We start from the raw sequence: 16125 nt of genomic DNA on the forward strand, positions 1-16125 counted from the left end.
CTGTTGCATTTTACCGAAGCTTTAAAACAAGCACAACGTTTTGATTCACATTGGCGTTTACAAATGCAACTTAAAAAACCTTGTCCCCCAGAAATATGAGAAACTGTTTCACGTAATGTAAGTTCTTTATCATTATTAACTTCGGTAATTTTTAAAAAATTAGATGTCGCGGGTTTTAAACTTGCTGAATTGTACTACCCTTTTACTAAGCCATACTGAGTTCCGAGTTGGTGAAGTTTATGTTCGTTCTGATTGACAATAACTGCAATTACATTGGCAGGATCTGACGGTCCTCGATCTACTTTAGGTACTGTTATTAAGACGCAATCGCCAATTTGTAAATCAGGAACCCTTGTTTGGCTGACCTAAAGACAATGATATTACAATGATTTTAAATAAAAAATAGATTAAATAGGTACAATGATTTAAAAAGATACCTTTAACATGATTTCAGCTGCTTTTTCTTGTCCTTGATATCCAAGTTGACGTTGTTTGTTTATTTTTTCACTAGTTTTACATAAATCACAAATAATAGTTTCGGCAAATTCAACCTCAGTTAACATTTCTGTATTGCAAATACTACAATATGATGTAATCTGTTCTTTTTCATGTTCAGGTTGAATATTATTTAAAATTTCTTCAAGATGTTCTTCAGTGGTTAGTTTTTTTATTATTTCTGATGGAAGATTTGATGAAGACAATCCAATTTTCGGATCACATCCAAATAATGCTTTATACGGCGATCGTCCTATTATTCGATGGAAAGACGAATTTTTTTGAAACTGTACAAATTGTAATCCAACCGACCATTTTTTAGATTGGTTATCCTTCATCCAAGCACGAATCATATTCTCAATGTCTTGATTACTTCTTTCAACACTTCCCTGACTTTGGGGATGACGTGGTCGGCCGTGGACTATCGTACATTGTGGCCACAGATCCTTTAATTCCTTAATAATGGAGTTAACAAATTCTCGTCCATTATCACTCTGAAGTATTTTAGGGGCTCCAAATGTAAGAAAAATAGTGAGTAATTTGTTCGCCACTTCTATAGCTCGTTTGCTTTCAAGAGGATGCAATAATAAAAATTTTGTATTGTGGTCCTGATAATTCATGATCCATTTATATTTACCATCAGGTGTTGACTGGAAATCGACTAAATCGACTTGGCCTCTTTCATTGAAATCTTTAGTTACAATTGGTTTGATAACTAGTTTCCGATTTGCTCCTTGCTTGGAATTACATATTGCACATACAGACAAAAACTTTTCTATTGCTGGTCTCAGAATTTTGTATTTATGACCCATTGACATACGTAATTTAACAATTCCACCATGTCCCGTTTTAATGTGAAAATCCTTAATACGATCGTACAACTCTTCGTATGGTACAACGTACCTGTTAAAATAATTAAATTAACAATACAGAATACAAATTATAAAAAACAAATCAAAAATTACCTTATGTCTTCATCTTCATCAGTTTTTTTATAAATCAAAAACTTTTGATCTGTAACGCACAGGACATCATATGTTTTGATAAGATAATAATCTCGCCTCTCTTTTTTACCACTATAAAATAATGTAAATTCCAAATTATAAAGAAATATTGTTTAAATATTTATGGTTAAACACACAACTTTATATAACAGATAATGTTATTAATAGGCTGTGAATTTATAGAAAAGTGCATTTTTTTTTGGTGATTGTAAAACATAGCTTTGAAGGTACATAATTTGAATTATGTAACTACGAATCCATCTATGAAACTTTTATTTTGCATATTTTTGCATTTTTTGACGTTTTTAATTTTTTAGGTCGTTTTTTTTGCATTTTTAGGTCATATTTTGCTTTTTTAGTATTTTTAATCAAATGCCATGAATTGACTTGTTTGAAAACACTTTTTTTTATTTTACACAGGCTGTATATTATGTCAAATTTATATATTTTATTAAATAATATTTTACACAAGTCACAATAAGCTATATACGGGTAAAGATAACGATTCGATAAAATAAGGCAATTGCTAGACAACTAGATAAGTTATTGTGGTATATCGTTTATCAGTCACGAATTTCCAGATTAAGTTATTAGTAGGTAATTTTTGGCATTTTATATTCCTTTTTTTGCATTTTAAGTGCATATTTTATTGCATTTTTTTGATATTTTAAATGCATTTTTAAGGTTTTTTAGTGCATTAAATGCACAGCCCTAGTTATTAATTATTTTTATATATACAATTAACAATAAAATATATTTTTAATTATTATTAAAATTATTTTTATAGTTTATTATAATATATCGTTACGAACTCGCGATGTTATTATAACGGGTATATGGATAGCTTATACGCCTTTGCAACGCCGTAGCTTGTGTGACATTGTGAATCGCTCATAAAAATACCGGTTTCCCGTATAAATTGTAGGCTTAATAATATTAATATACGCGTAATAATAACATCACGACAGCGTAGCGGCTATAGATATAGAAGCTTATGACAGAGACAACACTGCGGGTATAGCGTCCTCTTAATTCCAAATAACATAAAACAAAATAGTTTTTTGAAATACAAGCCCTGATGGCTGATTGTTATAATTTTATTTGAAGTGTAAATATTTTGTATATTTTAACAATTACTTACATTTTTATTTTGGCAGCTAATATTTCTTCAATTATTAATTGAACCTCATTTTGGGTGGGTGGTTTTTTCCCGGGTTTGCCTACATAGTAGGCATTTAATTTTTCATAGTATTCAGCAAATGAATCAAATTCCATTTTATAAATTGTATTCCTTGTAATAACGTTAATATACGGCTCGCATAAAGTCAGAGAACGTACTGGCATCATATAAAAATAAAAATAAAAACTTTCCAGAGTGCTATTACACTCATACAATTGATGCGATTATTTATCGATAACAGGTGTCGATAACATATTACTTATTAGTATAGTACAGTAAGTTCTACAATACCTATTTAGTATCTTAATGCTTACAATTTAAAGATACTAGATTCGTGTACTCGTATCAATGTTATTATTTCGATTTCACAAAAAGTTACCTATTGATGTAATTAATTAAAAAAATTACACAAAGTGTAAAATAAGAGTTTCCATTTCATGAAATGGATAAAATATATGTCCATTTCATGAACTAAAATTTGACTTACACGATATGATCGTTGTTCATGAAATGGATATCCATTTCATGAAAAATACGATTACACTAAGTGGATGCGACATATATATATAAGTATAATATGTGATATACACACGTTCTAGTGTATTAATGTATATTGTGAACATCATATATAGGTTTTCCGTATTTTTGTTTAACATTTTCAAAAACAGTCTGATGCTTATTATGTGCATTGGTCGCGCTCATTATGTATGAACTTTTTTTTAATTTTAAATATCTCTTATATTAATTCCCTGATTGGAAGTGATAATTCTGCGTATCGTGATAAAAAAAAACAGTTAGGTATATATCGCAATAAAAACGATAAAAATATGTATTATTTTTTAACGTATTGGTACTCTAACATTTTGGACCTGCTTTAACATACCCTCTTAATTTACAATTTTTCCCAAACTTTATGTTCACGATTTAAATTTTACTTTCTACGTCATTGCCAACATTTCGTTAATTGACGGTCAAGACTGTCATTTAACCCTAGAACTTTACAGAAAACAAAAGCTAAAATATTTCAAAATATTGGAAAAAATTACATCCTTTAACAATGTATTAATGCTTCTGGGATAACATTGGAAATATTTGGTCAATTATAAAAAAATTACCGTTCTATTTACAGCAGAATAAAAAATCTATTAAATAGAAATAAAAGGCTATCTTATAACTTTTTATTAGTGTGGTATCACCACAAATAATAAAATAATAACTCAGATTCGGGTTTATTAGTCGGAAACACTTTTATTCAGATGTAAAACAAACATAAAATTTACACTAATTCGAAAACACTAAATGCACGATCGCCGTGCCTACGTCCTCGCCGAATCACTCAGCGACAACGGGAGCCATGCCTGCGCGTGCGGCAGTCATATTTAGCCAAATTTGTTGTTGCCTCAGCATATTTTGCTTCATTGGCCTGACCTATTTTAACATTAATATATTCCCACCTATTGTGCATCTACATTCAATAATAATATTATATTTACAATAACTGTCCACTGTATACGACATTAGTTTTGTATTACTTAAATAATGCTATAATGATTTATATAGTAAAACAGTAATATTTATTGTAAGACACCGAAATATTGGTCTATCATTTTATATTCTCAATCTTCTGATCTTAGTAGGTAAGTACTTTTTAGCTCCAAATATTCCAATTATGATTTTAATGAATATATGATACAAGTTCCTATAGCACTTTTCTGTAAATTTAATTCGATTTAATACGTACTATGGAAGCACCAACTATTTTGGTTTGTCTGCGTAAATAATTAATGTCAGTAAATATATTAGTTTAATGTTAGTATAATGTGTTATCTTTTTATTCAGTGGCGTACTTAGACCTGCATTTTGGAGGGAGGGCTTAATTTTTAAATAAACAATTTGTATGACCAAAAATATACGTCTCATAAGAAACTAATTCTTCCTAAAAATTTCATTTAGCGGGGGTATTCCTCCTTCCCCGTTAGTACGCCACTGTTTTTATTCTTATTATTAATGTAATAAATATAACGGAACAAAAGTACGATTCAAGTGATGGTTGATTTAGCACCGCGTCAATGCATACCTAACCAATTGGACACCTTCACTATATTTCAAGAACTAAGATTCATATAAATAGAAAAATGTAGTAACAAGTAAGGCAAATATGACTATCAAATATTAATCATTAATCTATGTGTTTATATTATCATTGAATTATGTTTAATGTTTATTATGTATAGAAATAACTTAGGTAAAAATGTTTTATAATGTTCTATAATTAAAATATATTTATTTTTTTTAGCTTTTGTTGATGATGGCCAAAATTATTTTTCTGTAAGTAAATTCCTATAATAAATTTGATTAGTATCTATTTATAAATTTTAGTAATATATAATATATCTAACTAATATTAATATTTATATATATTTTTTTTACAGTTATGGAAATCAAGCCTACAAATGGATAGTCATCATTCATATTTTCTAATAATATTGAAAGGAATTTTACCTTGTCTTCATGAAATAATGGTAATTTATTTAATCATTTTACATAAAGTATTTTAATTTAATTCAATTAAGATTATTTAATTTATTAATAATGGTAATTATTATTATTTTCAGCTTTTAACGCACGAAATCATACAAAACCACCAAATTTCACTGATGTAACAAACACTAGGTAATAATTTATATCATCATTCAGGTTATGAGGATAATAGTGTACATTTTTATTATTTTACATAGTGTTTAAATAGTTTAATATATATTATACATACCTATTAATCTACTTATCAAATATGCAAATATGCTATCCAAACGTAGGTACCTATAGATACGCGGTACACCCTGCAAACACTACAGTATCAAACACAAAGCTATCGAGCAATTTAGAACACTTTACATTTTTTAACCTAGCCTTGATTGAAAACATAAAGTACATACTCGCTATTAACCAAAAATACTATGCGACGAAAAACAAATTTAGGTGCAACGTTTCCATATTACGTATTTAATTGGCAGTTTACCAATTACGCCTAACATTACTTTTTTATTTACCAATTGCGCTCTATATGTTTAAGGACCGATAGATCAATTGCGCTCAAAACATTTTACAATATACCTAAAAAAAAAATGTGTTAATTAATTAAAATTATTATTTAATAAATGAAAACACTAACTAACTTTTTTGTGAGTATTAATACATAATAAATAATATAATATAAAAAAATAAATAATTTTTTTTCGAATTTTATAAGTTATTTTTTGGTCGTCGTTTATTCAAAATTAAATATCAGTTACATTACATTATAATTTGTTTTATAAAATTCCTAATATTATTAAAACATAGGAATATTATACCCAGACACTTTAACCAATAAGCATCTTAGTATGTGTTATACAAGCACAATTAACATACTTATCCTAGTTGTCCTAAAATATAAGGAGCTCAATTTGTATACTGACCCTAAAATATAAAGAGCGCAATAAATTGGTATACTAAACGAAAATTTTGTATTTAGCGAAATTTGTATATGCCCATTTAATTAGCTATTGAACGAGTCAAGGCGTTGAATTTTTTTACTAAATATTGACATATAATTTATAATAAAAATAGGTATACATATATCGTTAAAAAAAAATTATAATAAATAATATTTATTATACATTATACATAATATGTGATACAAATGCTTAATGACGTAGTCATAAATTATAATAATTATATATAAAATATATTTTTTTAAATTATGACTAAAATAATGGGTCAATAAATAATAATAGTAATAAATAATCTATACACCAATTCCTAAAAAGCATTATTCAAACATATTTTAAATATTTTAATAAATTTACTGAATTCCGTATCATATATATTATAATACATCGCATACTTTAAATATTTACTGTTATGACTTTTATTTGTTCGGTACCTACTTAATTAGTTTTTTTTTTACCTTACAAATTATCAGCTTATTAATTTGTAGTTATTAAAAATGGTTCCATGACAAAATATTCGGCAAAAATATCCCTAAACCAAAATATCCTGCGTAAATAATAATTTTAAATGTTAACCTCTATTATAAAAGTTACGATTATAAGTAATAATCAAACTTTATTTTAAATGAATGTGTGTTATTCGTTATTTTGATAATGGAATAGTGAGTCATTTTATACCATCAAAAGAAAAGACGAAAATATGCTGTTGTAGAGGATAAATTGAAACGAATAACAATAAATACATAAAATCAAGCACATAAGTACCTACATAACTTAGTATTATAATAAGTATAATAATTTTTGACGAAAAACTTATCATTTTAATATTTTTTTAAACATTTTTTAATTAATTTTTTGTATTCTATAATTTATGTTAATAATAATTATATTGTAATAATATCTATATAACTTTTATAAAAAAGTTTACATTTTGAATTAATATTTACGTGGGATATTTTGTCGTGTCACCACTACAAATAGATCTTCGAGTCGAAGAATTCGACTTCTTCATGACTTCAATATTGTAAACCAGAAAATAGCTGGAGTCGCTTTTCTGGGTCATTAGACTTTCTATATGTATTTTGATTTTTCGATATTCGATATTTATTTGAATAAGTACAGAGTATATAGTATTCAATCATTCGATATAAATTATTAAATAAGGCGACATCGGAGAAAAAAAATATAAATTGAGCGTTTTCAATCGTATAACTAAAAATTAAGTTAAAAATCTTAATTGAACAATTTTTAAATACCTTTAATCAATACTTATATTTATGAACATGTATAATGCATATTATTCAGGTATGATAAAATATAACTTAATAGTAGATATTAATTTAAATAATTACATTTTTGTATAGTAATTAGTAAATACCTATATATTGTATTAAACAATATCAAACATGTCTGTGAACTTACAAATTTCAGATGATAATACATTTCTTAATTGTTATCTCTTTATAATTATTTATATAATATAGTTTTACAATTATAAAAAAAATATTGCTAACTTGCTTTTCTACTATGAAATCAACTTAATATTGTACAAATCAAAAAACAATTATAATTTATCTACAGCTCTACTTTACAAACAAAGTAAGCATGTAATAAATATTATAATAATCGTATAATATATAGAAATATTTTATAGTAGGTATTAGTAAATATTAAATAATAGTATTTTTTATAGATGTAAAAAATATATCTGTATGAATAAATATTATTAATAAACAATATGTACGAATTATTTTATTTCATAAAAATATTTATAGTTTATAATATCAGATGACATATACATTTTATTTTTAATATTCATAAGATAAGTATTTTAAGTATACAGGTACCTATTGAATTGCATTCCAAAAACTTTAAGTCAATACCTTGTTTTAAGGAAAATTAATATGACAGTATTTTGGTAGGTACTGTTAATTTGTTAGTGTGACAAATAAATGCATAAACAAATAAAATTAAAAGTTAGCTAATATTTATAAATTATAACACAAATTATTCATATGTAAGATGTAACAAATAATCAAAAACATAAATTGCTAATGGATTCTTAGAAACTACAGAAAACACTGAAGCAATTATACTAATTATACATTGTTATAATATTATATGTATAATAATGCTATATTATATAATAACAACTCATAATTTTATTATAGTAATTAATTTATGCATTTAATTTAAATTTTATTATTTATAATACAATGCAATGTCATACATGTATAATGAATTTTATCAGTATTTTGGAGAGATATACATTAATCAGTCTACCTTGATCGAAGATCCAACAGTCGAAAAAAATATATTTTAACTTAACTTAATATACTGTCATACTGACTTACCTGTCATCTAGTGCTTCCGCGAAAAGATAATTTAGTATAACTGGTGATACCTATATTCAAAAACAAAGGGCAAAAAAATCAGACGAGTTAAAATTACTGGAAGATTTTAACAAAGCTATTTAATAAAGAAAATTATTTATTTTTTACTAGCGGACTCTGTACCCTACTCGCTTCGCTCGCCAACTCACTTCTATTTTTTACGAGCTGAGAACTTATAACTCTAATTAAAAAAACTGAATAAAAATTATACAAATATTATAAATTATTATCATTTGTTTACTATATTTCCAATGATTGCATAATAATATTGGTTTCCTTTATAATTATTTGATAAAAGATGAAACTATTTTTGTATAATAAATAGAATATAGATTAAAATTCAATGATATTTATGATATATATTATATATATTCTTATGATTACATCCAAAAAAGAAGTGTCTCACACATCATAAGTATTCATAAGTAACTCCATCAAATATCAATCTTATATTCAATTATAGAAAATCATAAGTCTCTATAAAATTGAAAAGAAAATTACCGAGTTTTGCATTCACTTAAACAATAGCCAATAAGCAGTACACTAAAACATTTGTGGACACAAAAAAAATTGGTCATAAATAAACGATGAACAATAATAATTTTGACACGCCTATGTTAGTTGTTAACTTCATACGATTTGTATGTCAACCAATACTGCGTAGGAGATATTACCTATTACCTAGTCGTGTGCGATGTTACTATGAATTTCAAAGTTAATAAAGACTGTGTAATAAATACTATTAATTAATATCCTAAGCATCTAACTAAAGTATTTGTTAGTGCCCTAAATTTTTAGTTAGTTTTTAAGTTAGCTTTTTTTTACTGTGTTGTGGTAATAACGTAATGACTACATTTAGGACACCTCCCACTTCCGACCAATGTAGAATGACGTTGTGTGTATACACAAAAAGTAAAACTTATTATTATTCAAGAATCATGTTTAAAATAAACATAAATTTAAGCGTTCGTTAAATAGTAAATAATTAAATCCACTCATCCCATATCAAGTCTAGTACCTACCACATATTACATATACCTACTACCTACCTACTTATTTTAATAATAAGTACTTAAATATATTTTTTAATAAAAGTATTTTAAAGATTTTAAGTTGATGACATAATGTATTTATATAGTTAAGTATCATTCGTAACAAATCTACAGGATTAATAAATTAATCTTTTTTTTTTTTAGTGAAACAAGACTATGTAGTTATACCTACTTATAAATTTATTATACTACTGAAAATTACAATGTTTTGAATACATATAATGTATTTCAATGTATTATACATCAATATATTAAATTAAAAAATACTTACAAAATTCCTGTTTTTTCCAATTATTATTGAGAAAAGTGCAGAAATTTTTTATTCTTGCCCTCCACCAAAAAAAATATCAACTAGATTTACTTTTCTATTAGAAAAGATATTAAAGTTGAAAATTTAAGCATTTTTACTACTCTAAAATGTTTTATAACTAACTGCAAGTAATAAAATACTTTGTATTTACACATCATAAGTATTGATAAGTAACTCATCAAATATCAATCTTGTAATTAATCATAGAAAGTCATAAGTCTCTATACAATTGAGAAGGAAAATTACTGAGTTTTGTATTCACTTAAACAATAATATTTGTATTTTATACTTAATATACTTTGTTTAAATTTAATGTTTCCTTTTATTAACTAATGATTTTCCAATTTAATATTCGAATTCGACTTTCTAGTATTATAATTTATAACTTTTATAACATAAACATTTATTTTATTGTTATAGAACTGTATACAAATGTATTCTCATTCTGTACACATTTATTCATTCCTATTATATATCTACATTTGCTATAATATGTATACATAATTTTTGTTAAAAGAGTTTTTTTTCCGTAAGACCATAAATAAATAAATATACAAATTGTATACGGTAGGTACAACAGCACAACACAATATACTCTATATATTATAGTACGTATATTATTCTATTATACACAACTGCTACACGTCTACATAAGATATATAGGTAGACAATAGGTTTATAATTTCGGATCTCACCACTTATGAACTGGACCGCACAATGCTATTCTGATAGTTTAAAGAGGCTGTAATCATGAGGACAATAGGTATGGATAGTTGCTATCACGAAGTTATGAGTCATAACTTATGACTAATGATGATAATATTCTGTATTTCTGTCACACTATCGAACATTCTTACGTACTTGATAGTTGATAGATTTAGATAGCTTTAGTCTTATTCACGATTTAAGATATATAATATCTTGTGTTATTTTTTTTCTGTTTAACTTAAATCGTAATCTTATCAAAATATTTTTTTTACACCATATTTAATGGTCGAATCGCGGACAAAAAGTCCGGGGACTAAAAGTTTAAGTACAATAAATCCGCTTTAAAAAAAGTTGGACAAAAAGTCCGGATTCATTTTTTATAGTCGGACAAAAAGTCCGAGCACATTTTTAGTGTCGGACAAAAAGTCTGAAAATACAAAATATTTTATATACCTAATTAATATTTATTTTGAAAATTTAAAAATGCTGTACACATATTATTATATTTTCGTATAACTAATAAAAATATAAACGGAAATCCACTATAGTAGTATAGTTAGGTACCTATAATAATGACAAATTTATATTTTATTATAATTATGATATACTATTTTTTTTTTTAGTTTTGTTTAGATTGACGTATTTATAAATAAAATAAAATTCATTGTTTGTTAAAATGTATTTATTTATAAATAAATTTTGATATTGTTGTTCTAATATGTTGTAATAAATTATATAATTATAAGTGAAAATAAGATAATAGAAATAAATATAATAATATATAATGTCTATCAACATTTTTAAATTTTTAAATTTTTTAAATAAATATTAATTATATAAAATATTTTGTATTTCCAGACTTTTTGTCCGACACTAAAAATGTGCTTGGAATTTTTGTCCGACTATAAAAACTGAATTCGGACTTTTTGTCCAACTTTTTTTAAAACGGATTTTTTGTCTCCGGACTTTCTGACCGATTACCATAATGGCCTTTTTTAGAGCATTATTATTTTATTGGAATTGAGAAAGTTACAACAATTTATAAATATCTTAAACACACTTATTTTTTATACATATGGTGGTGGTAAAATTATTTTGTAATATTTTAAACTATTATTGTAGGTATTATATTATAACTTTTAAGTAAATATATATTGGCTTACCTAACCAGTATATTTTATAATATGTGTTCAAGTCCTCACCTTTTTTTTAAATTGAACAATATTTTGTTATTTTTCGTTTAAATCACTTAAAAATGACTATGATAAAAAAATGAGCTAATTTTTTTTAGATATGAGAGAAAAACAAAAACAATTTATATGTAATATCAGGGCCTAAAATGCTGTGTCCCCTCAAAATCAAAGTGAGTCGCCTGAATGACAAATGTGTGTCCCAAGTTTTATAACGTGCTTTTAGTTTTGATTGCAGAAATAAGTAATAACATATATTTAGGAATTTCAACACAATTTAAAATATTTAGAACTTATTGTTGTATTTATTTTATTTTTTTAGTCCAGTATCATATAAATAATATTGATGTGACAGGTAAGTGGTACATAAAAGCGGGGAGATTTTGGGAGTTATAACCTCCACAGATTTTTTTTGCTATAGAAATTGCCCAAAGGTAATAGTTAAATTAATAAGTGTGTTCCCTGTAATGAGATGTATTTTAGGCCCTGTGTAATATTGTATTCAATTTTCTAGTACCTTTTATAAGTATTAATTATAAAAATTGAAAATTTATATCTACATTTATATTTTATAATTATAGAATGAATTACAAATTTTACTGTTATATACTTCAAGCGCTAATAAAAAAAATCTTTAAACTTTTAAATTAAAAAAATTTTAATGTTTTTATGTTTCTATAACTTACGTAGAATAGTATTATTTTTTCAATCTTTTTGATTGAGCCTAAAAAAGTTTATTCAACACCGAAAAAAAAACTATAAATTTGAAAGTTTAAAATGCTCATAAATAATAATAGTTTTCACTTCGAAAATAGAAAATCACAAATTATTGTACAATCAATGTATTCATTGTTTGAATAAAAATTTAAAAATTCCAAATGTCAATAAATAGTTCAAAATATTTTGAAACTTTTATACAATATTATTTAATGAAATATTATCGTATCTACTATTTCTACAGATAAAGATTTTTGAATAAATTATAAATATTTATTAATAATGTCTTGAAAATATTGATTATTATGTTCCCAACACTTAAGGAATTTCACTTATGTGTATTATTTAAAAAAGCTAAGTAAAACTCATCATTTGTTATATTTTAAGTACTTGAAAGACTAAGACAACTTTGCATGCAACCTACATATGTCTTCTTGTACCAAGGTGATATTTAATATAAATTATAATATAAATAAACAAATATTGTTAAAACAGCTTAATCGGTTAAAAAAAATTTTATATTTTATTATAATAGTCATTTTAGAATTTTATATTTCAAAGCCAAATTAGCTCAAACCTAAAAATAAATTGTCCGCTAGATGGCAGAACATATACATGTTTTTTGGCCCTATATTTAAATAATTTTATTCAGAACCAGAGTACCTATCCCAACTCTATGATAATATAGTGGATTATGCCATTTTATTGGCCCCACATAACACATGTAACTAATATTAGTTGAACCAACTTTACTAAATAAATAAATATGTTTTATTGTTAATTCCGTTGTTACTATAGTCTATAGCAATTTGCAAAAGTTGTTATAAACAACTAACTTTTTAGAAAAGTTAAATTTATAAAAAAAAAAAAAGTTAATTTAAATGATATTATAGCCTGTAGGTAGCTAATAATGATTATTTCGTAACAATAATTATTATTAAGAATAATAAAAGCCCAAAAATACTATTATATAGTAAACTATATTAACTTTTTTTAAATAACGAATTTGTGTAATAAGTTGTCGTCTTGTCGATGCTATGCGCCTCGCATATAACTGAATACATTAATACCTGCTATTATAGTTATTTATTTTCCTATTAAAAATATCGTAGGTTGAATGAATTTTTGTCTTAAAAAAATATTGTTTATTATTCTCGTATTATATAACAATAATTATAATATTATTTCATAGTATATTACTAGCAGTTATAATTTTTTTTCCAATTCATATTTTGTAAGAAAAATTGTTATAAGGAACAGGGTGTATTAAATTTTCAAGCTTCTTGACATAACATAAAATCGCCTTCTTATATGTTATAATAATTTTAAAATAACAATCATAAATTCATAAATTATAAATAATAACTATAGATGAATTTGTATTTAATACTTAATGGTAATATATTAATATTACCGTAACATATAGTAGGTTAGGTTAGGTTATGTATAGGTAATACGGCCTTCTCCTGCTGGAACTCGTTTACTATATAGTTGCATGTTAGGTCCAATAGATAGGCGCCTAAGTCACTATTATGTATTTATACCATACCTACCAATATTATATAAGTAGGTAGAACTGACTATTATGCTGATTCATGGCTCTCCACTTAAAATTCTAAATAATTACCTATTAATTATTGACCAACACATTTTTAATATGATGCTATTTTTGACGGTAGGTATCATTTTCTACGATCTTACATTTTATTGAAAATTTGGCTATTTTAAAACAGTTAATTTACAACCTATGACATTTTACAGTATTCGATTAAAAGAATATTGCAGGGCAAACTATTATGAGCAAATTAAATGTATTTAGGTATTATACATTATACAACAAAAAATTTGGTATATACGAGTATGATATCTAATCAATAAATGCTTTATCTTTGATTGCTAAATTAATTTTTTCAATTTTTTATACTCCATCATAGAGATTAGATGCTCAGCTCATTTATTAAGCAGAGGACGCCATATCCGCATGTGTTGTCTCTGTCTTACTAACGTACATCATAACAAATTTTCGTTCAGTAGAATGCATTTTGTGACGTTAGCTTTAATATTAGAGTAAATTTACCTATTATAAAATTTAAAGGTAAAAATACTATCTAGACAATGACATATGCTTTTAATGATATTATTATTTTAACGGGAGTTAAAACTATGTAAAATATAACAACTTTAAAATGTTCATAACTCACTTTAAAAGGAATTATGGTTACCTATACAACTTACAAAATATCTACCTATACAAAACTCTTGGATTTAATTTAGGACCTTAATACATTTGATGATGCTTCATTCGTCATTCCAATGTAATTATTATGGTAAAAATACAAATTATACCTAAACTCTTGTACCTATGTGTAATTACTAATTATATTACATTAAAATTATAATGTTGACTAGCTTTTCTGTTTTAACTTTTTTTATAGTTGACATTTTTAAAGTAATTGCAGGATATCTTACTATAATTTATTGTAATATCGAATTGTATTTATCATAAAATAATACAAATTATTGTTATTGTGGGTACCTAAAATGTCTATTTATAAAATTAAAAATTAAAATTGATAAAAAAGATTATTACGCTATTAAGTAAATACATATTTAAAATTATTTGATGTAACATTTCAAAATGGTATATGTTATTAAAAAAGGTGAAAAAATATGAAGACCATAAACATTTTAAGCCAAAGACACTAAACAATGGCTGTATATTATATTTTATTATATTTAGATTATTTTGAATTACACGATTAAGTATACGTCATCGTAGTTTAGTGTTTTATGTTAAAGGATTATTTATTATGTTGCTTATCTCTATTCATTGTTTAATGACTTAGAATATTTTAAAATTGAAATTTATCTAAAATCACAAAACATCTTAGAACTATTCCCAGTCAAATAGTTTCCATTCAGTTTAATGAAATTTCACGAGGGAAATCTAATTAAGCACTCGTCTGCAGTCTACACTCAGAAAGGCAATGTTTTATTATTACTATTATTATTATTATTAGATTCTAAGTGAAGTACTGGCGTAATAAATGTATTGGTTTTAAAATAGTTTATTTTGTTATATTATATATATATATGTGTATAATAGCTGTTATTACCTTTAAGAGTAATAAAAATGCTTCAATTCCCAACATTAAGGGCTCTATTATATTTTAGACTCTATATCATTTAAAAATGATTAACTATATAAACTAGTTTATATGAAAAATATTATTATTGTTTTATAAATTATAAAACAATACTACCACTATTTATATATTAAACAATATATTGAACAAAATAATATAATTTAAAAATTAAATTAATATTAATAACATTAAAGAAATAAATAGGTAATTTATTTTTATTAATATTATTTAAGAGGACGTGTCACCCAAAGCGAAACGTATACAACGTCCAAGAGAATGCGCTGTTAGGTGTTTTCGCGATCCGCAAGCGCGCGGCGTTAAGCCACGCCCACTATTCGCAGTCGACGGCTGCTCGTTCGGGAGCGTCGCTTATTATTATATGAACGTTCTTCTGAATACTTATATGTCGCGATGTACTATTTTCTTGATAACCGCGCGC

General features: G+C 25.1%; 1 protein-coding gene across 1 annotated transcript; it reads right to left on the bottom strand.

Moving 5' to 3' along the window:
- On the bottom strand, window positions 1–7182 carry LOC132925033 (KRAB-A domain-containing protein 2-like). Its single transcript, XM_060989464.1, has 4 exons — window positions 7118–7182; window positions 1461–1571; window positions 438–1398; window positions 1–365 (listed from the first exon to the last, which is right to left on the bottom strand). The coding sequence occupies exons 1-4, from the start codon at window positions 7180–7182 to the stop codon at window positions 195–197; spliced, it is 1308 nt and encodes a 435-aa protein (XP_060845447.1). The 3' UTR covers window positions 1–194.
- Between the last annotated feature and the right edge of the window lie 8943 nt (window positions 7183–16125).

Source organism: Rhopalosiphum padi, chromosome 3 (assembly GCF_020882245.1).
Source record: "Rhopalosiphum padi isolate XX-2018 chromosome 3, ASM2088224v1, whole genome shotgun sequence".
NCBI classification, from domain to species: Eukaryota; Metazoa; Arthropoda; class Insecta; order Hemiptera; family Aphididae; genus Rhopalosiphum; species Rhopalosiphum padi.